At 44.0% G+C, this 24,477-nt stretch overlaps 1 protein-coding gene across 1 annotated transcript in view; it reads right to left on the bottom strand.

Annotated features, from left to right (window-relative positions):
• APOB (apolipoprotein B) overlaps nucleotides 1-23,201 on the bottom strand; it is a gene marked incomplete at both ends in the record, with an annotated part of 39,215 nt that extends 16,014 nt beyond the window's left edge. Inside the window, 20 exons of the mRNA XM_080909678.1 lie at nucleotides 2,318-2,439; nucleotides 3,025-3,207; nucleotides 5,424-5,635; nucleotides 6,096-6,263; nucleotides 8,353-8,544; nucleotides 9,944-10,120; nucleotides 10,556-10,793; nucleotides 11,044-11,255; nucleotides 11,976-12,122; nucleotides 12,229-12,346; nucleotides 12,589-12,816; nucleotides 13,529-13,748; nucleotides 15,252-15,337; nucleotides 15,996-16,120; nucleotides 17,412-17,567; nucleotides 18,258-18,411; nucleotides 20,378-20,523; nucleotides 21,639-21,754; nucleotides 22,726-22,764; nucleotides 23,120-23,201. Coding sequence (XP_080765804.1) covers nucleotides 2,318-2,439; nucleotides 3,025-3,207; nucleotides 5,424-5,635; nucleotides 6,096-6,263; nucleotides 8,353-8,544; nucleotides 9,944-10,120; nucleotides 10,556-10,793; nucleotides 11,044-11,255; nucleotides 11,976-12,122; nucleotides 12,229-12,346; nucleotides 12,589-12,816; nucleotides 13,529-13,748; nucleotides 15,252-15,337; nucleotides 15,996-16,120; nucleotides 17,412-17,567; nucleotides 18,258-18,411; nucleotides 20,378-20,523; nucleotides 21,639-21,754; nucleotides 22,726-22,764; nucleotides 23,120-23,201 — 3,121 coding nt within the window. The remainder of the gene's footprint in view (nucleotides 1-2,317; nucleotides 2,440-3,024; nucleotides 3,208-5,423; nucleotides 5,636-6,095; nucleotides 6,264-8,352; nucleotides 8,545-9,943; nucleotides 10,121-10,555; nucleotides 10,794-11,043; nucleotides 11,256-11,975; nucleotides 12,123-12,228; nucleotides 12,347-12,588; nucleotides 12,817-13,528; nucleotides 13,749-15,251; nucleotides 15,338-15,995; nucleotides 16,121-17,411; nucleotides 17,568-18,257; nucleotides 18,412-20,377; nucleotides 20,524-21,638; nucleotides 21,755-22,725; nucleotides 22,765-23,119) is intronic.
• Between the last annotated feature and the right edge of the window lie 1,276 nt (nucleotides 23,202-24,477).

Below are 24,477 nucleotides of genomic sequence, written 5' to 3'. Positions count from 1 at the left end.
TCTTGAGTGAGGTAACTCAGTAACAAAAGAACACATATGGTACGCAGTCACTGATAATTGGATACTAGCCCCAGAAAGCTCCGAATATCCAAGAAAAATTTACAGACCTTATGAAGCTCAAAAAGAAGGAAGGGCAAAATGTTGAAGCCTCAGTCCTTCTTAGATGGGAGAACAAAACACTCACAGGAAGGAGCACAGGATCAAGTGGAAGAGCAGGGATTGAAGAGGAAATCATTCAGGAGCTGCCTCACTTGGGGTCTACCCTATATGTGGCCACCGGGCCCAAGCACTATAGCTGATGTTGGGAGGTGATTGCTGGCAGGAACCAGATTGAGGTGCCTCCTTAGGGGCTCTTCCAGAGTCATACAGCTGAGCATGCTTGCAGTTAACCATCAGACTGAGCACAGAAATCCCAGTGAGGGTACTGGGGGGGAGGGGGTGGATGAAAGAGCTGAAGGGGGTTGTGGCCTCATGGGAAGAACAACATTGTTGACCAACTAAATCCTCCACAGGTCCCATGGACTAGAACACCAACCATTGAGCATGCATTGTGAAGTCCATGGCTCCAGTTACATATGCAGCATAGAAAAGCAATGTCTGGCATCAATGTGAGAAGAGGCCTTTGGTCCAGGGAGGGCACATTTTCCCCCATATAGAGGAATGCCAAGGCACTAAGTTGGAGAGGGTGATTGGGAGCTTGTACAGCTTTGTGAAGACAAGTAGAGGGGGAGGGGCATGGGAGAAGGGTGGGCAAAGTGGATAACATTTCAAATGTAAATACAGAGAGTATCTAAAAAAATTTTTTTAAAAAGATTTTCCCATTGACTATGTATTGTTCAGTGACTCAATTTTTGAGTATTTACTGGTGGCTTATCATGAGCTAGGGACTGTTTTCAGCCTTGGTATACCCAGCCCTTGTACAGTTCATCTTCGAGTTGTCCTTGGGGTCTGCAGACAGTAAGCAAATCAGTAACCTATGTTAGATGGCAGTAACTATTATGAAGACATGGGAAATGGTCTTTGAGGAGAAGGGGTAGAGAGGAACAGAAGAGGGGCTATGTTCCCTCTTCTCATGATGGTCACAGAATGTCTTTCTGTTGTGGTACGTGGTGTAGTAAGTGGCATATGGGTAAGGCCATGCTGAAGAGAGGACTAATAAGCCATGCTAAGTTCTGGGTAGGGGTAAGTGCGCAAAGCCCCAATGTGGGTAATGCTCAGAGAGGTGTTCAGGGAATGCAAGCTCTCATTCTTCAAAATACAGCAAGAGTATGATGATTCCTCACATCTCTGCCACTGCTTGTCATTCCTGCCTTACTTCCTTCCCACCCCCCTTTCCACAGCCTCTCAGCACATCTAAACTCATCTCTGCTCCCTTCTATCCCCCCTCCTGGTCTAATATCCTGGAAATTTAATTTAGACACCTCCACTTCTTGACTGAATTACTGAAATCACTCTCACACTAGATTTTCAGTTCCACCTCCTTCCCATCTTCCCTCAGCACGTTCCGACCTCAGAGCATTTGCGCATTCTAGTCCCTTAGGCTGCAACTGTTTTCCCCATGGCTTATCTCTTCTTCAGCCTGTTACATTTCCCTCTTTCTCCTTTTAAAATAAGTTTTGAATGGGTGTCAAATGCCTTTAATGTCAGCACTTAGGAGGCAGAGACAGGTGGATCTCAGAGTTTGAGGTCGGCATGGTCTAAATATTGAGTTCCAGGACAGTTAGAGCTACATAGGGAAACCCTGTCTCAAAAAACCAAAATAAATACAACAAACAAACAAGCAAACAAATTTCACATTACCTACCAGTGAAAATTTCTCTATCATCCTCTTTACTGTTTCCATCCTCCTCCTTTCTCCCTACCACAGAGCAGAGGTTCTCAACCTGTGGCTCATGACCCCTGGAGGAGCAGGGGGTCATATCTAGGGTATTTACATTAGGATTCCTAGCAGTAGAAGAATCACAGTTATGAGATAGCAATAAAAATAATTTCATGGCTGGGGGGTCACCACAACATTAGGAATTGTATTAAAAGGTCATAAGCATTAGTATGGTTGAGAACCACTAGACTAGAGCCTTCTATACTTTGTTTTCTCCCCTCACCGCTGTTTTTGACATCTCGAGTACTTGTTTGGTTGCTTACTATATCTTCCAAGAAGGTAAAGACTTTATTTCTAGCCTCAGTTCTAAGAAAGGCCTGACACTTATTGGGAACTCAGGAAATATTTGTCTAATGCACCATCATAAAGATGTCCTCTTTGTAAGTCTGGAACCCAAGACTGAGGCAGAGATACAGCAGCCTCATTTGGGATACTCACCTTCTGCTTGAACTAGGAACTTCAGTGTGTCAACCAAAGACTTGTCCTCTCTTAGGAGTTCATAGGTTGCACTGGCGGAATACTGCTCCACCTCTCCTGTGGGCTTCAGCTCCAGCTCATACCTAAAGATGTCACATTACATACATTACATTCAGCGCATACTGTTAGCTCTCTTTAAGACAGTAATGTTATTCCTCCAACAATCCAGCCTCACACACCACAAAAATACATGTATGGTTTCAACATCATCTCATGCTCTTAGATAGTGTTATTCCTAATAGTTCTACTTAATCTCCCCCCAAAGCCCTAGGCAACGGAAGCTCCCAGGATGCTTTGGGCTTTTAAATGTGTTGAAATGCTTCCTTGTGCCTGTCATGCTAAGAATAAGTAGTGAGAATGGGGGATAGGGGGTGAGGATGAGCCCCAAAGCATTGTAAAGTCTTTCAGCACATTGGTCAGCTTCACAAAGTCTAGAGATGCTGAAAAGGAATGAACAGACTGGATTCACTGTGACCATTTCATTCTGTGCATGAAGAGTATCAAGGAGGAAGCCAAAATGTTGGCCAGAGGGCCACTGTTTAAAGTTCCCAAAAGATGATGTGAGCTCTTAAAGTTGGTAACATGAACCTACAATCCTTGGCATTTTTCTTTTTGTCCCTCCAGGTAGATGATAATCAGATATTGGGTAAGCACTGAGAATCTCTCACCTTGTGTCCCCTGTCAGTGGGTAGTAAGAGGCAGATTCGGTGGAGCTGGCATTGGAGTATGCTCCTGTGGTGCAATAGTTCATGCCAGTGAAGAAAGGCTTGCAAGTTGACCAGGACTGCCTGTTCTCAATCAGAGGCGGGATCACTTCCGTTTTGGTGGTAGAGACCAGATGCAGTGTGTTGCTGGCGAAGAATGAAAAGGTGGAGTTGTCTTTGCGTCATAAACTGAAATGCTTATTGCTGAGTCTCATGCACATGCCCCATCCTCTATCCCTCTGTTCGTTCAAACCCATCTCACGGTATTCGGCTTACTGAGCATCAACCACATGATTAGAAGGACTCTAAGGTTTCAGATGTAACACTGGCTTCTTAGTCTGCATTCCCTTTCATCCTTCCACTGCAGGCCTGGGACTCTCAGTTTACATTGGAAAGAGAAGCTTAGAGAGGAGAGGCCAGATGCAGGTGGACAAGTTAGACCTCTGCCTCTTTTGCATGAACAGTTCCTTAAATTCTGAGTTCTTCCTACCAGCACAAAAATGCTCAAGTGTTATCACTCGTGCACCGAACACTCTGATTCTCACTACATTTCTCTTTCTTTCCTTCTTAACCCTATTTTGTCTCCTTCATAATAAAGAGATTTTCCTTCTTTCAGTGTTCTCTCCAAAGACCTTAATGCCTTACACTGACTCCTCCTCCTGTAAATGCTTGCCAATTTCTCCCTTGTTCTGCAATCCAATGGCACTGTGGTTTGTGTGTGTGTGTGTGTGTCTGTGTGTCTCTGTGAATGTTCTCTAAATTCCTTTACCCCTCAGAAGTGTTTTATAGAAATGCTCACTCATATCCAGATTGGGACACCAGTGTTTAAACTTTTTAAACTTTATGGCACTTTAGAGATGTACTTTAAAAAGGAAAAAAATAAAAAATAAAACCATTTCGACCCATGCCCTAGTTTCTTCCTTGGAATATGTGCTTTCTTCAAGACCCCCATCCCTACTTTGGGGGTGTCTTAAGCCATGCTTTCCGGATGTGCCAGTGACAATCTGTTTAGGGTATGTCTACTTTGCACCCCTTAGCACTATTTCTTATTTAATGCCCCCTCCATTACACATATTTGTATTATCTGTGTTCTGGCCCTAGTTTTTTGATTCTTTTCCTACACAAACAGTTGTTTGATCTTGCTTCTCTGTACTTATATCTTTACTGGGCTCAGATCTATAGGTCTATTTGCTAACTAGGTGGTTTAAATTAGTGGTTTCATAGTAGCAATCTACCATCTCACTCCAAGCTACAGTTTCTCTCTCTCCTCTTTCTCTTCCTCTCCCTCTCTCCTTTCCTCCCTCTCCCTTTCTCTGTCCCTCTTCCTCTCCCTCTACCCCACTCCCTCTCCCCCTCTTTCTTTGTGTTTCCTATTTCAATCAAGGCCCCATCACTTCCCTCTCTTCTTTTTCTTTACCCCATAACCAGTCAATTTCCTACTTTCTCACAATTTCTATGGCTTCTTAACTCCTCTCTACTCCTAAATATCCCTCTAATACAAGCCCCTATTCCCTTTCAATCCTAACTTCTAACAGATCTCCAGTCCTATTTCCCCTTTCCTTTTCTTTTTGCTCCCCAGATATACTAGCTCATCTTAATTATACTCCTCAATTCCTTTGACTCCAGAAGAGTCTACATTCTTTCTAGGACTTAGGAGGCTAGTCATGGTCCAAGATGGACTACCCTTTTCCACTATAGCTTCCTTGTGTTTTCTGTGTACTAATTCAGCTTGTTTAGCTCTCTCAGCCATTTTCTTTATCTTTGAGGCCATAATAAATATCTTGCTCATTACATGGACACACACTTCTTTCTCTTTTGCTTGGGTAACTCTGACATAGGTCTTGCAGGTCAAAAATGGGTTCTTTAGAGATCATTCTGACTCCCAAAGGCTCATGATCTATGATTTCATATTATACAAGTTTTTCTTGCAGCCAGCCCATGACTCATTACTTCTATTCCCTTAAGTGCATGCCTTCCTAGTAGAGTTAAAATCTAGAGGGTCCGGGTCCTTGTGCAGCTCCTTCAGCAAGATTTATACAAACTAGGCAATTAAAGATTGATACAAACTGATTAAGGAAATGAATTTGTTGAGGATACCATTCAAAGTGGAACTTTTAATGTATAAGACCCAATAATCATGTGATTATGAAATTAAACAGAACTCCATAGCCTGTCTAACGAGCAGATGCTAAGTATGATGTAGAGAGGCATAAAAACCGTTAGCAAAATGTACAAAGTAGAGGCAAAAGCAATCTCCTGTTTCCCAGGATTAACCAATTGTGGTCTAGCCTGGCTAAATCCTGCAGAGCCATACCAAATTCCCTCTTTCACACAGTTCAGATAGACTTTGGTGACAAAATTACCTGCCACTGAACAGCTTGACTGGCCTCTTTGGAGAAGGAATGATGACCTTCAGCTGCCCAGCCTTAAGGGCTACTCGAGCCTCCAGGCCAGACTCATGGAAGAAGTTGGTGTTCATCTGGACACCACTCTTAGCAAAGTCTGGGATGATGATGCCCATATTTGTCACAAACTCCAAGGACACAGAGGGCTTTGCCACTAGTTCTGCCTGAATCTGGAAGTCAAAAAGGTAACCTGTTCAGTTTCATGCAGTGCTTCAGATCCCTAGCAGACAGCTCAACCCGGAACCCTGGCAAATGCCTTTGCTAATTCTTGCCACAGGGACCACAACTGTGCTTTTAGGAAGAAAGCTGAAAGAGCTTCCCCAGAGCCAGAGTGCATTTCCCAGGACAATGAAGAGTCTGAACTGACTTTAAGCACTATCAGATATAAAGATAACCAGGGTCTTCATTCATTGAGAGAACAGCTGGTTTCTTTTTCCATTACGACATCTCAAGTAGAGATGTTGAGAGATGATATGTGCCAGTAGAATCCTAAAATTCCTCATAAAAATTAGCAAGAAGATTGCAATCATGATGCACTTTGCCTTGAAGTGGAGCATGTCTTGCACATCTGTGCAAGAATCCCACTCTGAAGGAAAAGAAACAGTCATTGATTTGATTGATTAGTCTTACATTGGCTAATTCCAGTCTCACACCAGCCTTGATCCCAGGGGTGAGGATTCCAGAGGAGGATACTTGCAGCTGTAACCCTACTCCAGTGGGGAGCTCAAAGGCATTTTCCATGAAGATGTAGTGGAGAAACAAGTCATTCTTTGACCCTTCTCTGATGGCCTGTACAATCTGAAAATCCAACAAGAGACAATGCACAGTAAGCTGCAGGTGTGTGAGTTGTGTTAAATGTGGTCTCCTAAATGCCACACAGCAGTGCCTTTTTATTTAGAAAGAAGGGGTGTAGTACATTTTGACTATCTGGGGGACCCATTGAATGTAAGTTCACAGTTACTGGTGTCAATGCATCGGATATAAGCAGTTTCTCTGGCTTGAATGTCACACCATTTTAAACTGCTGATTTAGAGGTCCCTAGCTGAACCTCACAGCTTTATGAACTTTAAATATGATGTATGACATTATTCTCCTCTTGTAAAAATTTGATTGCCAATGAGATTTTACCAAAAGTGTATTATATTATGGTAAAGTCAACTTTGAAAAAGTTAGTGGCTATGAGAAAATGTCTGTGTTAATATATATCAAATCTTGCTTTGTTTTATACATTTTCACAAAAGAACTTGAGACTTGTGTTCTTTTTCTTTCTTCCTTTCAAAGTGGAAGAGACAGAACCTAGGCTTTTCAATGCTAGGTGACCTCTGTGTCCCTGAGTTACACCCCTGGCTCTTGAGACCTCTGTTCTGGAAGCCAACATGATTATTTATCTATTTATAGGGAATATATTAAAATGTTCCCCCTTTTATGATAGGCTTATATAATATACATATAACAAAAATGTCAATACTGGGTTATAGTTTGCTATAAATTTCATTGCCTGATTATTACATCATTTTAATGTTTGAAAAAGCTGCCAGCCTAGGTCGAGGAAGGTATGCTGAAAATTGTTTTCTAGAAGATCAAACTAATATGCTTGAAAGACACAACTACGAAGAGTGCACATGGGACCCATGGCTCCAGCCGCATATGTAGCGGAGGATGGCGTTTTCTGGCATCAATAGGAGGAGAAGCCCTTGGTCCTGTGAAGGCTCATTTCCACAGTGTAGGGGAATATCAAGGTGTTGAGGTAGGAGTAGGTGGGTGGGAGGGAGAGAATTCTCACAGAAGCAGGGGGAGGGGGATGGGAGAGTAGAGAACTGGGAAAGGGGATAACATTTGAAATGTGAGTACATAAACTATCCAATAAAAATGATATATTAAAAAAAAGAAAGATACAACCATTATGATGGTTTTATTTCCAAATGGTCCCAGTTGGTTTAGATAATAAGAATGATTATCATCTTCTTAAGTGGAGTTTTTGTGCATATATGCTGTGTGTGTGTGTGTGTGTGTGTGTGTGTGTGTGTGTGTGTGTGTGTGTATGTATGTGTGCATGAGTGCATGCCTGTGTGTACACGTGCCCTTATGCATACAGATGCATTTAATTGTGAGGCTAGAATTTAATGCCGGGTGTTTTGCTTTACCATTCTCTGTTATTTGGCAAGCTCTCTCACTGAAGCTTCCCTGTTTTGGCCACACTAGCTGACCAATGAGCTCCCAGAATCTGCCTGTCTCTTATAGCACTTGGACCATTATGGGAATGGCTGTGCCTGGCTTTTGCACTAGTGTTGGAGATTCAACCTTAGGTCCTCATGCACACATAGCAGCCACTTTACCCACTGAGCCACCTCCCCAGCTACTTTACCTTTAAGACTGTGTGTACATGTATATGCATGTTTACATGTGTGCATATGTATGTGGGTGTCCAGGTCCATGCATGTGTATGTATATGTGTGTGTGTGTGTGTGTGTGTGTGTAGACCACATCAATCAGTAGTGTCATTCTTCAGGACACTACTCATCTTGGTTTTGAACATAGGATCTCTCAGTTTCACTTGGAGCTTGGTTATTTGGCTAAGCTAGTCTGCCATAAAGTCCCTGGGATCTACCTATGTCTTTCTTCCCAGTGCTGAAATTATCAGAGCCTGACACCACAATGTGCTTTTTAAATGTAGTTTCTGGGGTCTGAACCCAGGTCATGCTTACAATCAGGTCAAACTTTACCGATTGAGCCATCTTCCTAGTCTTCAAAATTCCTCTTTACTGAAATTCAGGGTAAACTTGGATTTTGAAGGATGTAGAAAAACATTCTCAGGTTGGGAGGCTGGGGAAATCTAAGGAGAACCTGGCTAGTGAGAGAGTGCTCACACATGACCTGGATCACTTACCATCTGGGGGATTCCCCGCAAAGTTTGCCCACCATTCAGCAGCAGCTTTCCTAGGACTTGGAGGTCTTGGAGCTTGACAAAGCCAAGCTCTTTTCCTAGGATGCGGAGATAGGCCCTGGCTTCAGGAATGTCTTTAGATTTCAGTTCTTTGACCAACTTGTCCACAATGGGCATGATTCCATTCACCATGTCCTAGGATTTTAGTAACAAAATATCTAATGAGATACCAGTTCTGCCCAACATTTACAGATTTCTCAGGCCAGCTTGCCTGGCACAGTTGTGGTGTACTCACACTCACGACTTCACTGAAAGCATGATCAAAATACAGGACGGGCACAGGAATTGAGCCCCACCTTTTAGTGAAGGGGAATTCTAAACAGAGATGAAGAATCACAAGCACTTGTCAGGGATAGGAATGTTTCCAAAGCAATGCTTGGCTTGAAGGATAATTAGAGGAATCCCTTCTCTCCCGAATGCCAGGACTCTTAGGAATCCTTAAGTTGGGATGCTTTCTGTTTCCCTCCCTGGTATAGCCCTCTATCCCTTTACTAGGAATGAGTGCTGGGGATTTCTTGAGAAAAGGTGGCCATTATAGAAATCAGATGGAAGTTTGAAAAACATGTGACCATAGATCTACAATTAGAAACAAACAAACAAACAAACAAACAAACAAACAAACAAACAGCTCCAAGAACTGACATAAGGTGCCAGGAAGAAGATCCAGAATGGATCAGCATTAGGTGGAGGTCAGAGATCAGAAGTTAACCACAAGTTGACACTTGAAAACAAGCTATGGCACTACTTCTAAACATCTAAACCTTGAATATACATCTATGTCCCCCAGAGTCTTGTTAAAATGAGGTCTGATTCAGTAGAACTTGGGTAAGCCCAAGAACCATCATTTCTAACAAGTTTTTTTTTTTTCTTAAATGGTACCAACCTCAAAGACTACACTAAGTTCAAACAACCAGAGCAATAAGAAACTTCAGCATATACAACCAAGATTTTATTCCTTAAAGTAAGAGTTCATTGCCAGCTTCAAAGTAGAGTTGGTTCTCATTGGCCAGTGCACTGTTGTGAATGACAGTCGAGGAAAAGTTGGCAATAATGATGAAAATATTAGCATAAAATTTATAATTGTCTGCTTATTTAACAATCAGTAGTAACACCAGGCACCATGTAATTTAATTCATTTAGCTATTAAGTGACGATGTGATACATGGATTGTTACTAGTACCTCGATGATCTAGAAACAGATCAACTACATGTGATATCAGGTAAGTTTCCCATGGGTGCATGGCTTGGAGACAGTAAGGTATGAATCCAAACTCTTGTCTCATGTGACACACCCCTAATCATTCACTGAAGTGCCTCTAGTCAGTGTTGTTCCCACTAAATTTCCAAGAGAGCCTTATTTGTAGAGGACACTGGCTCTTTCTTAGTCCCACAAAAGTGCCCGATATATAGCCACAGTGACCATTTCAGGTATGTAGAACTTTCATGGCTTCTAGGACTAGAGATGAATGTCTGGCATTGAAACACAAAGCTTCCCTTAAAAAGGGGGTGGGGGGGACATTTAACACATACACACCTGTTCCTGTTTGTCATCTTTAGTATAGCCAAAGTGGTCTACCAAGACCTTGGAGACACGATCTGGAACTTGGCCATTGACCCAATACAAAGCCCTGTTGACACTGTCTGGGAAGAATCCTTGCTTACCAAAAAGAGCTTCCAGTGTTGGCTCAAAGCCCTTTCCTTCTAAACCAATCTGAGAAAGAAAACCAGGTAAAATACAGCGTTAGGCTTTTGTTTGTACAGCAGCTCAAGACCCCCATCCCTTATGCTCATGTAATCAAACGAATGGTAGATGAACATGGCAGAAACAATTGAAGGAAGTTCTTAGATTTCACTAGACTCCTGAAAGGTAGAACTCTTCTGATTTTTCCTAAAAGACACAGCTAAGGATCAGAGAGGATAAATAACTAAGGATTTAGAATTTGGAGCAAATTCAGGGTTTGATTGGGGGTGGAGTCATGTATGTAGCTCAGTCATGCATTTTCTAGGGTTTGGGTTCTAGGGACTGTTCTGAGACATCTTTTGCTCTATATAGTCTAAGAACTCATGCTTCAGATGACCCCTAGTGGAGACATTTGGTGTTGTACAGAATGGGCAAACTACACTGGGTGCCTTCAGTCACACATACCTCAAAGAGATCAAGTGCTTCAAGTCCAAAGACTGTGAGGGTTGTTTTCAGCATGCTTTCCTTGGGAAGATAACTGCTTGGATCAAATACAAGATTCCCTTCTATTTTGGCTGAGACTGGGTCAAACAGTGGGAGAGAAACAGATTTGGAAATTTGATAGTTTCGGGAAAATTTTCTGAAGTCCATGATCGTTGGAAGTTGAGAAGCCTCCAGAGCATTTTTGATCAAATTTTTCAGACTAAACGAAAAGAAAGAATATGTTTTGAGTCAGAATCCTATGCCACTTGTCTACTGTCACCTCATGTCCCAAGAAAATGTAAGTTTCTAATAGCAACTAAAGTATTTGGACTTATATATCCCAAAGTTTTGGCTCAAGGTCTGTGCACATCATTTTAAGTGTCCTCGATAACAGGAAGTATCCAAATGGGGGATTGGTGTCTCAATTTGTGGTTCTCAGTGGCTGATAGGAGAAAACTACCCTCACTTACTCTTGCACATAAAGTTCTTCTGAGTTCAAGATGTTGGCAATGTGAGATGCCACGAAGTTCTTCACCTGTTCACTCTGTTCCCATTGGAGAAGTTGGACAATTTTGTTAATATCTGATGAGGAAGGATCCCTCATCAGCAAGAGATAGGCAGCCAGTCTCTTCTCCACTGGAGCGACACCATTTACAAAAGTATCGAAAAGGATGGTTTGGCCCTGCAGCAGAAAAGAATATTGAGATTGCTCTCTTTTTGGTCAAGACAAAGAGTGTATGTACCTGGTGGATGCTGGCAAGTCTGCCAACATCTTTATGAGAAGTTTAATTTATTTCTAAGATGGCTGCAAATGCTGATACCTAGTCTTCTTCAGTATCCTCAGAGAGACCAGCCCAGAAATGGTCCCCAGAAGATTTGTATAGAATATGTGCTGAGCTCAATTGCATTACAGTACACAAATCATGACCAACTTATGGCTTGCTTGTAGACTTGTGACTTAACAGAAATTTGTCTTAAAGTAGATTATTTCAAACTGTCCAATTATTAGACAATTATATTATTGTCAAAATATGATAATTTCAATGAAGATAAAGATGGAAATGATAGTGCAATTGGATAAGATGGTTTCTAATGCTCTGGAATCTTTGCCACCTAAGGTAAACCCAATGGTGAATTTAATTGGGTAGTACCAATGTTTTCCTAAGAGGAGATGATGATCAATTTGCTAGAAGGATAGTATATAGCAGAAAACAATGTGCTCTGCTTCATGGATTAACTACAAAGTAGTGGGTCTTTCAAGTCCACATAGTACTAGGATGTCAATGGGTTTATTGAAACTGGCACTTAGATGATGGTCCTGGGAAACCCAGTAGATAAAACAGACAGTGGATTGTCATTACATTTACTGAACCTTGTTGATCAGCATCAACTTTCACTTTACCTCATCTCCCAGCTTCATCTTCCTCAGGGCCTGGAGAGCAGCTTTCTGAATCAGCAGAGATGGTTTTGTGCTTCTCACACAGTTGAGGACTGAGGACTTGAGTGTTGGCATCACCTGTTCCACGGTTCTGCCCATATTTCCAATGACCTTCATTGAAGAAGTAAAACAAGAGCTCATCACAGTGCAGACAAAAGGGCTCTTCAGGATGGGCATATTTGAAATGAGTATATAGTGCAAAATATGGAAAGAATACCCTCAGAATCAAAAAGGTGCGATCTTCATCTCCCATGCATTCATTGTCAATCTGTTTCAACAGGTAATCAGCAATTTCCTGCAGAACTGGGCTCCACGCATGGTCCACATCATAATAGCTACCAAGTAAAAAGAAATGAGAGGCATAGTTAAACCTGTCTTAAAACCCATGTTTACTGATTCTTATTTCAGTCTGTCCCTCTCAAAACGAGCAATACAAAACAAAACAAAACAAAAAACCAGGGGAGAAGGCACTGGGATTTGAAGGTGGGGAAAGTACCAGCATGAAGCAGAGACTTGAGGCTTCTTTTACTCTCAGGATGAGAGGTGTAAGGTAGATCAAAGCAAGGTGGTGTCTTACCTGTTAACCACGTGGCTCAGTGCATACAGGGTGGCTCGGCTCTGCTGCTCCTTGGCAGTGTTAAAGATCTCCTGCAACCTCTGCGTTGAGGGGTTTGGAATCAGAGCCATGAGGTAGGTGACAATGTCAACCAGGAGCGGGTGAGCCTTCTCACTTTTCAGCCACTGGAGGATGTGAGTATAGCATTGTGGCTGTCCACATTGAACCAAGGCTTGTAAAGTGATGGGGCTGGGGAGAGACATTTTCAGTTAGAAACCTCCCGACAAATCCAGTATCCTCAGCACCTGGCATATCTTCTGCCAGGGAGTGCTTACACAACCTTTTTCACTACCCAGAGCCAACTGTCTTTCACACTACAGCTAAGAGCCCAGTAATCACGGTGACTTCTTCCACAATGTCTTCCCAAGGGATGTTGCCACCACAGAAGCATCATGAAGGGAAGCCAAAGGACTCCCAGACCCGAAGCCAATGAGGACTCTTATTACTGTCCTTTTGTTGTAACATAGAGTGTGTCTTGTCAGCAATAGCGTGGCTCATTTCTGGCCTCAGTTCCTCCTGTGAAGCTTCTCAGCACATAGAACAAGTATTATCTGTACTGTAAGTGGAGAGACTTGTTTGTCTGAGTTCTCTTTCTGCTAGCCTTAAAGGTTCAACAGAAGTCCTCATGGAATTAAGAATTAGAAGATACCCCAAAAATGTGAGAGCTACACATTACTCTTGTATGTTAGCACACAGAAAAAAATGTATGCCTTCAATGCTGTCTGTGTCTTGCCTACAAAACTCTAAGCAACTTAGATGATGGTACTATAGGCAGTAGGTATTAGCCAATTAACTGGTTATGTGAGTTGACAATTTAATAGACCCCAAGATTCTTGGGCTAAAGATTCTGCAGCTTCCACAGATCATTTGAGAATTTGATTTGTAACCTTTAAGAACCTACCTGGACACATCAATCAGCTGTGGCAAGAGGGATGTGATTGCCTCACCACTGAGGCCTCTCAGCTCGGTAACCAGTTTATTGAAGAGATTTGCTCTCTGAGCATTCTGCTCTGAGATGGACAATTGTTTCAGTTCTTGAAGGGTCTTCAAAACAACATCAGCCTGCTTTGGAGATGATGTAGACTTGGTGCTCTCAAAAGCCAGACCCACCTGGTTGGCACCTGGAAGAAGTGTCAAGGTAGTTTTACTGCATGTAGCTCAACATCTTTGTTGACTGGAAACTGGAAATGGCATAGGTATCAGCATAGGGAAAAAGAAAAGACAACGACTACGTTCTCAGCTCTTATTAGACATCAGACTCTGAGCTGGATATTTTCACTCACTCATCATCATCTTTTTGAGGGGGAAATGCTATACAACTCAATGGAAGGAAAAGGGAAATAAGGTAAGACACATAATTTGATAATTCTTCCAAAAATCTTATTTCTCTATGTGTGTCTCTGTGTGGATTTGTGTGCATAAGTGCAGGTTTCCACAAAGGGCAAAAGAGGGTGTCAGATCCCGTAGAGTTTCAGGAACTTGTGAGCCACCCAGTGGGAGTTCTAGGAACTGAACCCAGGTCCTCTGGAAGAGCAGCATGTACTCTTAACTGCTGAGCCATCTCTGCAGTCCTATTACTTCAAGAACACCCAAGAACTCTCTAGGTGTGTGAGGTCAACCTGGAGTTGAATCCAAGTTGGTGTGATTCTGGTATCAGATCATCCTGTTCTACACAGAATGACTAGGAAGCTCTGCTCCTGTCATGGCAACGCCAAGGCTAAATTCAGTGGTCCTCACCTAACAGTTCTTCCACTAGGAGCATATGGAGAGGAGATACTCTCCCCTTAGCCCCATTAGCTCATGGAAATGAGTTAAAGTGTTAACTTTGACTAGACTTAGGTACTTATTCTATGACCAAGACTATGACCTCACTAAGCCTTACTGTGTGTTATTTTCTTCTGTGGCAGTGGTTCTCATTCTTTCTAATGCTGTGACTCTGTAACAGTTTCTCAGTTGTAGGGACCCACAACAATAAAAATTATTTTCATTGCTACTTCATAATTGCGATTTTGTTAGTTATGAATCATAATGTAAATATCTGGGTTCCCTGAGGGTCCTAATTGACTTTTGTAAAAGGGACATTTGACCCCAAAAAGGTAATGACCCACTAGTTGAGAACCACTGGTCTATGGGATGGACATGTAAGCATGTGTCTCCACTCAATGAGCTCACAGGATCTACCAACCAAGAAAATGATAAAATAATGCACAAGCCCAAGTGTTGACAGACTGACATACAAAGTATTGCTCTAACGATCAATTCCTTAGGTCACTGCCTGGCCTGACTCTGAAGTTCCTTTTCTGATGGCCCCACATCATCTGGAATGGATCTGAGTCTTACGGATGTATGATGTTGTCAGAGTTACCAGAGTGATCACATTCAACTCAGTCTTCCAGTATCCTACAGATGGATATTGTCTCTCTTCCCTTTATCCCACAGCCCCTTGACATCCTCTAAAATGCTCTCTCAATAGTTGTAGTCCTGTCGCCAGAACATCACATCCCAGGGTTTATATCACGTATTAGACTGCAGGCATTTAACAGGGAACACACTAAGAGCTTAGTCATGAATGACAGACACCCTGTGGGTAGATTTCATGGTACCCACGGGACATAAAGTCTTACCTTCATTGAAGAAGCGACTGTTGATCTTAGGTGTGTCTTCAAGACTTAGTTTCTGTGTAACATGGGTCATGATCCCATACTTATTCCTGGTAACACAGGAAGTACATTGCATCACAGGTCACCAGGCCTTGAGAAAATGCTGTTCTTTTCAAGTGTTGAAAGGTCTCTATCTATTCTTCTGTCCCCAATCTGCCCACCTTTCAAAGGATCTTAAAATCCATCTTAATTCTGCAGTGGGTGACACCCACCACTTCCTGCTCACACTAATTATACTTTACACCCATCTACAATTCCTAGAGGGCTGGGACTACAGACCAGCCTCCAAACCCTTTTGTATGTCTCACAGCCTACTACAGTCATGTAGTCACAAGGACATGGCAACTATCTACCGAATATTAATTGAATATCAGTTTTTAACCTGGATTTGGATATATATGTCTCCGTTGGAAAATTCCAAATCCTTCCCAAAGCTTTTTTTTTAACTAGGGCATCATGCAATGAACAATTCATATTTTTTTCTAGATCTATAAGCTCTTAAGGACTTTAGTCTGAGATACTTTTCGTTGGTCTCGAATTGTTCCACATGCTTGAGACCTTTCTGGCAAATTCCCTGTGAACTTAAAGGCAGGACAGAGATGATAGCCACAGCCTTCTCTAAGGCCATCCTAGTCTGAACTGGCACTCAGGAGGTGTACAGCTCCACAATCTCATTAAATGGTGAATTGGAAGCAGCAGGTGACCTACTTGTAGGAGAAAGGCAGGAAAAGATGCTGCTCGCTGCAGACAGCTTCAGACACATGCTTCCTCTTGGGCTCCAGGGTGTACTGGCAAGACTGGCTGCTGCTAATGAGAGTTGACAAGGGGTGGACCTGTGCGCAGGATAAGAGAAAAGCATTTTGATCAGTCCCTGGGATTTCAAGCTGACTCTTCTGCCACAGGGCATTGTCTTCAAGGAAGCAGAGGATAAAAGTCTGCAGCACTAGAGAACTCAACAATTGACATTAGCTAAGAGGACATAAAATTGCACACTCAAGGATGTAACTCCTTCCCAGTGGAGTCTTTATCAAGTATAATGTGTACCTTGCATCCTAAATTATCTCCCATACACATGTACACCTCACAGCTTTCATTTATATGCGCTTTGTAGTTTTTCAGTTTTCTTCCACATCTTCCATGACTGTGCAGTTGGTGAACGGTAGGTTCTCCATCGTTCCTAGTCAGGCCTAGGGCTGCTTCTCTGAAAACTCAGTTCTTTTACGAACTACAGTATGTCCTTTACTGGTAGATGTGTAAACTTTGTTGCCATATTAGTCTGCCAGCACCTTGAGGGGAGGCTGCCATTGTTCATCTGATTACCTCTTTTGTTCCTTCCTTTTCTGTCTTCCTATCGCCTCAGTTCTTCCCAGAGGGAGGATGAACACAGAACAGATTCTAAGAAAAGATATCAAGCCAGTGCATTGGTCTTGTCTAACTCTGGCCCTCATGCTCACCAGAACATCTTTCTAGCTTCAGGAACAATGTCTAGGAAGATTGGAAAGGAGAGCAAGGATTGTTCAGTAGTTCATGTTAACTGAGACAACCTGTGATGCATGTCCTGGGATGTGTTATAGGAACTGGGTATACTCTGGGAACATATACTGTAGGACCCCGTGTAGCAGCACATGGGGGCTGTGAAATGGGACTTGGGCAGGACCTAGAGGGCTTAACTCTTCTTGGGATGAAAGAACAGGAAGCTGAGACACATTCATTTCACTTCATGGCCTGAAGGAAATGAAAGAATACGTGCCTCATAAGTTCTGTGGAGGCCACTCACTCAGGACAACCAGCTCTTGTCCTAAGTGACCCAGGAGGGAAGAGAAGTGGCAGGTGTATCATCCCAAGGTTACACAGGAAGATGGTTGGTGTTGTCACAGAAGGAGAGCAGGGAGGGACAAGCTCTGCAGTGGGAGTCCAGAACCCAAATCCGGTCCTGGGATAGTTTCTAACAGCCCTTCAACTTTGGCAGTCTTTCTAATTTCTGATTTTCAGGATCTTATAAAGTCTATGTAATGGATAAGCTAGACAGGCTCTTCTCTGAGATTCCTACTAGCTAGAACATTTCATAATTTTCCAAGGAAGGGCTGTTGGTGTGTGTGTATGGTGATGTGGTGTGAGACTCACCAGGCCTTTGATGAGGGCAAGAGGGCTGACACTTGTGCTGATGGGCTGAAAGCCATCACACTGCTGCAAGTTTCTCTCTGTGGACATTTCTGTCGCCACAGTTCCCTTTCTTGAATTCACTGTAACCTGAGTTGAGCAGTTTCCATACACAGTATCCTGTGGAAGCCCAAGATATGGTCAGGTACACTTAATGCAGGAAAACACCACCAGGTGCTTGAGAGGGACTCAGAAAGACATCTGGGTATAGAGGCAGGAGGGATATGGATTAAAGGATTTTTCTTTGCTCCCAGGCAGAGGGTAGCATTGATGTGCTAGCTAATATTGGGGGAGCAGACTCATGAAGGTTGGGTCTAAGGGCAGGAACAGACAGGATGAGTCTCTCTATTGTTCAAGCATAGTGGACTAGAGAGCTTAGAGCACAGTCAGAGCTCAGGAATGTTTTGTGCTTGAAGTACATTGAATTCTCCCCAGGGTTGACTTGAAATACAATATATCCCATTTTTTCTAGTGTCTAAAGTACACAAGGCTTTCCTGTGTTATGATATGGCACAGGAGAAAAACCTGAGCCACAGGGGTTCCCTTAACCCTTTACTAAGTGGAGTAGTTAAAAGTCCCAGGAAAAGCTTTAAAATTAGACCCAACACCATAAAATTGCTGAAGACAGTCTATCAGTAAACTTCAGGGACATGGGGAACTATGGTCTACGGCAGTCATACCAATCTAGGCTTTCCCATGTAACTGCTATACATCTCATCAACAGACAGCGTATTTTATCTAAGGTGAGGCTGGCCTTGGACATGTGAAGAGGACACTGAAAAGGCCACCATAATCAACGTCTATTCTCACCAGGGACAACACTTGTTTGTCCTCTTCTGTCTCTGGGGGAACTAGAAGAGCAGAGATGATGCCCCTCTTGATGTTCAGGATGTATTTGGGTTCGTCCTTGTCAGGGTAAAGAACAACTTGTTTCCCTTTAGGAATGGCCAGCTTGAGCTCGTACCTGTGCAGGTGAAAGAAGTCACATGTTCACAGAAAAGCCATTCTTCCAAGTGAGCCCACAGAGGGAATGAACCAGGGACACGGGAAGCCCCTTAGTGGTTCTTTGGATGGATTTTCTTTATACATATGTTCCCCTTCCTGATACATTCCCCAAAAGTCTTCAAATAAGGCTCAGTTTTCTCTTCTTTTTTTTTTGTTGTTGTTGTTGCCTTTATTTATTTATTTTTGTCTTGGCTTGTTCTCCCATCCCCATCTCTGTTCCCCATGTCCTCCCCCAGTCTCACGTCTTTATGGACATCTCCTGCATCCTTCAGTGTCAGCACCTGTTCACATGATCCCACACAGACCCAGGAGGATGCAAACACGGAGATTTTGACAGGTTTTACAGACATGGCATTGCACTATGTGCGCTTTTCTCATCTTGACTTTATTGTTTAATTATACTCTGGGAACATATGAATCACATGCTGCAGCTCCACTGGCATCTTTACTAAAATGTATACAGCATTTTGTTCTTTGGTTATATATGGTTTCTTAAACATTGGCCCATTTGAGAGCACTGACATTCTCTCTTCTTGGATTTCCTTTGTGTCACACAGATGATATTGAAACAGACACCCACCCATATACATCTACTTCACGCATGGCTGCTTTTATTTAGATAGGCCAGAGTTCCAGAGACGAGAACTGTTATGTCAAAGTATAAATACGATCAGCTGGACTCGGTATTGCCCCGTGGCTTTCATTTCTACCACTAATGTATGAGAACATGTTAACTATTCTTCCCTGTAGCAGTGGGTACCATCTTAACTATTGTAGCTTAATGGGTGTGGAGTGAGAAATCCTCTTGTTTACATTTCTCCACTACCAGTGAGTCTGAGTTGTCAGATGTTCACTTTTAATTCAGTCTGAGGCCAAGATGGAAGCCAGGCTCACTCTGATCTTAGGGGCTACCTTCCTCTTGGGGATTTGCTTGAGCTGCCAAGGGCCTGGCTGCACCTGCTCTGGTTAAGTTCACAGGGGAAGAGGATCAAATCCATCTCTCATAGAACCTCTCAGAATATTCTAGACATAGCAGCACAAGCCTGGCAAGTCCAGGGGAGGAGTCTCTTGTGTTTGTATCTGAGAAAGGGCCAGGGAATAACTGACACTCTCTCCTGCCACCACAGCTTTCCCCTATCTAGGTCTCTAACCAAGTTAGGTGTTTAGATGGAAGACAGGAGCGTTTTCACCCATTTCTCACAGAAAGGACTAGGTTCTGACGTTTAGCAAGTCTAAAAATAGGAAGGGAAAGCGTCCCCTGCTACCATGTTAGCATCCCTGCATCTGCCCGTATTCCACACACTGAAGACTTCCTACGTTAAGTGCAGTAAGGCGAGGGTGGTGTTGAAAAATACTTGAAGATTGTGCTGCAGTGTGACTGATGTGCTGGGATGGAGCTCAGCTCTGAATGGCAGCACTGGTCTCCAGGACACACTGGTTGCATAGCAGTCTTGGGTAGGTCTGCTAAGATCCTGCTTGCCCTTTGTCTTGTGTCGAATGGATGCCACACCCTCATAAACACGCAGGGGCCCATGCAGCATTTCTGATCTCACAGCAGCAATTGTTGCCTGATCCACCCCAAAGACCCCCAGGCAGCATCCCCGTTCGATTCTATAAACAAGATCTCTCTTGTTTAAACAACCCATCTCAGCTTTATAGTCTCAAAAGTGCTTCAGCCACGAGGTCTGTTAGGAGAACAATTTAAATGATAAATCACAGGAACTTAAGTGGAGGAGAGTCAATAATACTCCCCTTTTCTAGACAGATGGAAAAACTTCACTGGATTCTGATCTGTGATAGGCACTGAATACCAACTTTAGCACTGAATACCCGTGCACACCTCACATGATGTGCACACACCTGCGTATGCACGTGTACTGTGATAACAGAGCTCAGATACTTAAAGACACAAACCCATGCCTTACCGGGACATGGCACTTGCAAATTCTTCAGAGTTCTTGGTTTTCTTCATCAAGGCCTTGCCCTCAGGGTTGAAGCCATATACCTCTTTCAGGGTACACTGGCTGGTCCTCATGATGAAACTGCACATTTGGGGGACTTCCAGCTCCACCTGAAAACAGAAAGTAATCCACTGAGGTTCCTCATACCCAGTGCTATCCCTTTAGCCCATCAAGAGAAAAGTGTTTGGGAACATGGACCTGGAGTCGCCAGAATCACATGTTTTAAACATGTTCCTCATATGACACATCCCACACATCCCCATGCCTCAGCCTAGCTTTCTCCTTCCTACGTTAAGTTTCTTATGTTTAGCCCTCTGCGTGAAAAGGACAATGTTCTTGTGTTGGTCTTAGATTTATTCACTTTACACATAAAGAATTTGGGGTGATTGCTTAGCGGAAACGCAGAGGGGAGTGAGATTTAAGAAAACAAAATGAGGGAAACAAAAATGCATCGCAATCAGGAAAAAAAGCGAACATTTTCCTGACATCGCTTCCCCATACTGTATCTAGGGGCCTGGTGAAAGCTTCTTATGTGGGCAGAATTGAAACGGACCCTTGGCTGTTTTCCGGGACCATTTAAAGAACGTGATGGAGAAGCTCCATGTTTGTGCTGTCTGATCTAATGTAGCAGGATGAGCCACAGATGGATGTTAGCTACATTGGGATATGGTCAGTGAGATTAAGAGTTGCTTTTATTCAACCTACATGGCTAAGACCCACTGCATTTCACTTTACAGATTCAAACTATGGCCCAAGAGGGAGGAGGGTAGCTTAGCAAAATGGACTTCTCTTCCCTAGACAGACCTCAATAGCAGCCCTTGGCTATGCTTTATGAGAACAGACAGGAGTCTAACAAGTCCCTCGAGAAGTAGCCTATCATTCGAACAAACCAGGTGTTTAAATATTTCTCCTTATTATGGTGGACACCACAAACACCGCACGCCCAGCATTCTCCAGAGAGGACCACCTTCTTTTCTGATCTCTCTCATGGTCAGATCTATAGGTCAGTCCCACTGGCCTAGGCCATGCCCTCCAATTACTCGTTGGAAGCTAACGGGAGGAAAAACTTGGCTGGAATTATTCCCCCTGTGGAAGTCTTCTCATCCAGGTGGCATATTGCCAGCTGAGGTTCCAGCTTGTGCTGGAAACCGCTACAGGTTCTATGAGGGGCTCCTGGTGGAACAAGGCTGTGCACCAGCTGCAGGCTTCCCCTTGTCCTCCGTACCTTACAGTTGATCTTGGTTGCGCTTCTGGAGTCAGCAGTGCCCCGGACACCGCTGGAACTTTCAGCCTCATAGCTGTACACGTACTTCCGGAGCTGCTTGAATCGAGTTGCGTCTTCTAAATGGAAGAGAAAATAGGTCAGCCCTGAAGATGAAACAGCTCTCCAAGGCAGCTGTTTCTGGGGAGAGCGGGACGGTGACACAGGTGAAAAAGGTCAGCGGGCACAAGTTGAGTTTGCGCTACGCGTAATTTGTCTTTTATAGATTTAACATCGGCACTGTTTGGGCTGAGTCTGGTGTTTAAATCATTTGGGATTCCTTAAGTAGATCGTCTAGAGTACACGAAAGGAATGGCCAAGCATCGATTAATGGAGCTGCAAAAATCCATGGGAAGAACCTTTGAAAAATGAAGTTGTCAAAGGAACAGGGCTGGGTTTTCTTAGTTTGAAGATGCTGTCATGACTACTTAGAGTCTGTGAAGTACCCGAGACAAAGTTGTTTGACTTCCAGATAACCCTTCCCTAAGAAGAAACTTCTGGAAGATTCCATTGTCCACGGCAGAAATTTTGTAATATAGGAACTCGGGATGTAGTACTGCCATTTGGCCACCAGATGGAGATGCTGCCCCATCAGAGGAGAGGCCAACCCTAGAGCTACCGGTAGGAAGCTGGGTATTGCAGCAAAGCCTGATCCTCTGACCCCTAGAGTAAATAGGAAGGGGTGGAGGGGTCTGGAGTTCTGCACAAAGGTTAAAGTCGGCATTTCTTCACCCTCACATAGTATGAATCAATGATTAGTCAGTGATAAACAGCACAGGAATGCCTCTGTCTCATCACTATCATGCCTTGGGACAAAGCCTTGAAAGAGACCAGAAGGGTGATATAGAAAATGGAGATTCTTTGCCGGAGGACTGGGGTGCACACAGACTCAAAACCTTCGCTAGCATGGATCTGAGCAGTGTCCCCTAGTTTGAGCGTGTGGATACTACGTGGAAGGAGGGTCCTTAGGAAAAGGTGCACAGGAGGAAGTGGATGGAGAGGAGCGTAGGGGTGGGAGGTGCCCAAGGCAGCTAGTGAAGAAAGGACTTACTTGGACAGTTCATGCTGAAGTTTTCCAGGACTTCATCTTCTGTAAGAGAAAAGGAGAACCTTGGCTTTCTAGTGTTTTCCAGTGGGGTGCTGAGGCTGACAGGAGAGACCCCTCACAGCCTTAATTATTTTAGGGGCTATTGAAAGCCTTCTTTCTAACTCTCCCATCTAGTGACTTCATCCGGAGACCCAGGAGCCACCTGCTAGATCCAGTTTTCATCACCCCCTTCCCTAGGACCCCCGCGGTTGCCTTTCCTCTCACCTAGTCCAAGCTACCTAACAGCCAGCCTGCCGGCCACCATGCCGTCTACTCCCTGATGTGGCCGGTGGTCTGGAGCACGGCCCAGAGCTCTATCTCTACACTGGCTTTCTCCCAGGTTTCCACCCTAACTCACGGGCCCAGACGCTGGTGTCCAAGAACAGCATCAGAAACAGCAGCAGTAGCGGCGCCCACAGGGCAGGCCTCTGGGGGCCCATGGCCGAAGGGTGGGTGGGGTGGCTTCTTGGCTGTGGCCTGGCCAGGGGCCTAGCCCCGCTGCTGTCTACAGGGTCTTCCGAGGCGGCACTCACGCGGGTACTTGCACTGCAGCCACTGATGAGAATGCAGGGCCACTCGAAAGTGCTCCATTTATAGGAGGAGCTGGCTTAAGGAGAATTGCCAAAGGTCCAAAGGGCACGGCCCGGGGCCTGTTTGCTTTTCCATACGAACTTGTTTCTAGGCGGATAAGATCTGATGGGGGTCTCACTGCTGGTTCAGCCACTGCCACCTGGGGCTTTTTCCGGAGCTTGTTTTTTTTTTTTTCCCCCTCAGGGGGTCTCAGGCAGTGGATAGTGAACTGACTGTCCTGTGAGCCTGCCCTGCCACCAACCATAGGGACAACTTCATACCCTGTACTCCTGCTCTGACTATGGAGCCCTTTAGAAAATTATTCTTAATGTGCTGGCGGAGGCTTCTTCTTTCTAAGTTCCTTCCTGTTTTGGCGGACTTTGGTTTTGAATAAACAGTCCGGTCCCGACTAAAATTTAATCAGTCTAGTGGGATGTGGGGACGGAAGAGAAAGGGGGAGAGGCAACCTGGGAAGTCTGGTGAATGCTGGGTTTGGTGTTCAAGTCTCCCAGAAAACTAGTGAAGAGGGGAACCGTGGGTGTGGGGGTGGGCAGCTGCCAGGGTCCTCTGTGGGCAGTGCCAGTCACGGAATGAAGCTGGTGGGGTGGAACTGGTGGTCTGGAAAGGTGAATGTCTGAGTTGGGCCTTGGGCCGTGTGGTCTAAGCATCTCCAATCTAGTGGCAGGGTAATCAGCCTGAAGGTGAGCAGTTAAGGTAGGGCCTGGCAAACATTAATCTGTGTGGGTGTTTGGAGCTGTGGAGGGGTATTTGGGAAGGAGTGGGAACTGGTTGTAGTCTAGGGACAAAAGTTGGTATATGTCAGGTGTGTGTGTGTGTGTGTGTGTGTGTGTGTGTGTGTACATATATGGGTTCATGGCATGCACATGTAGATGTGTATGAACCCATGTATATATGCATACAAAGGCTGTAGGCCAATTTTTAGTGTTTCTCAAAATCACTCTTCACCTTAGCTTTGAGACAGTGTCTCCCACTGAACCTGTAACTCCTGACTAGTTTGACTAGACCAGCTGCAGCAAGCACTAAGGATTCTATGGGCAAGTCCTCAGTCCTGGGACTCCAGGAGTATGCTGTATCTTTATCCAGTAAGTGCTGTACTCAGGGTGAGCACTTTATATCCAGAGCCTA

The sequence above is a fragment of the Micromys minutus genome (assembly GCF_963924665.1).
Source record: "Micromys minutus genome assembly, chromosome: 1".
Taxonomy (NCBI): Eukaryota; Metazoa; Chordata; class Mammalia; order Rodentia; family Muridae; genus Micromys; species Micromys minutus.
Note: the sequence above shows the minus strand (reverse complement) of the source record. Positions and strands in the feature narration are given on the sequence as shown.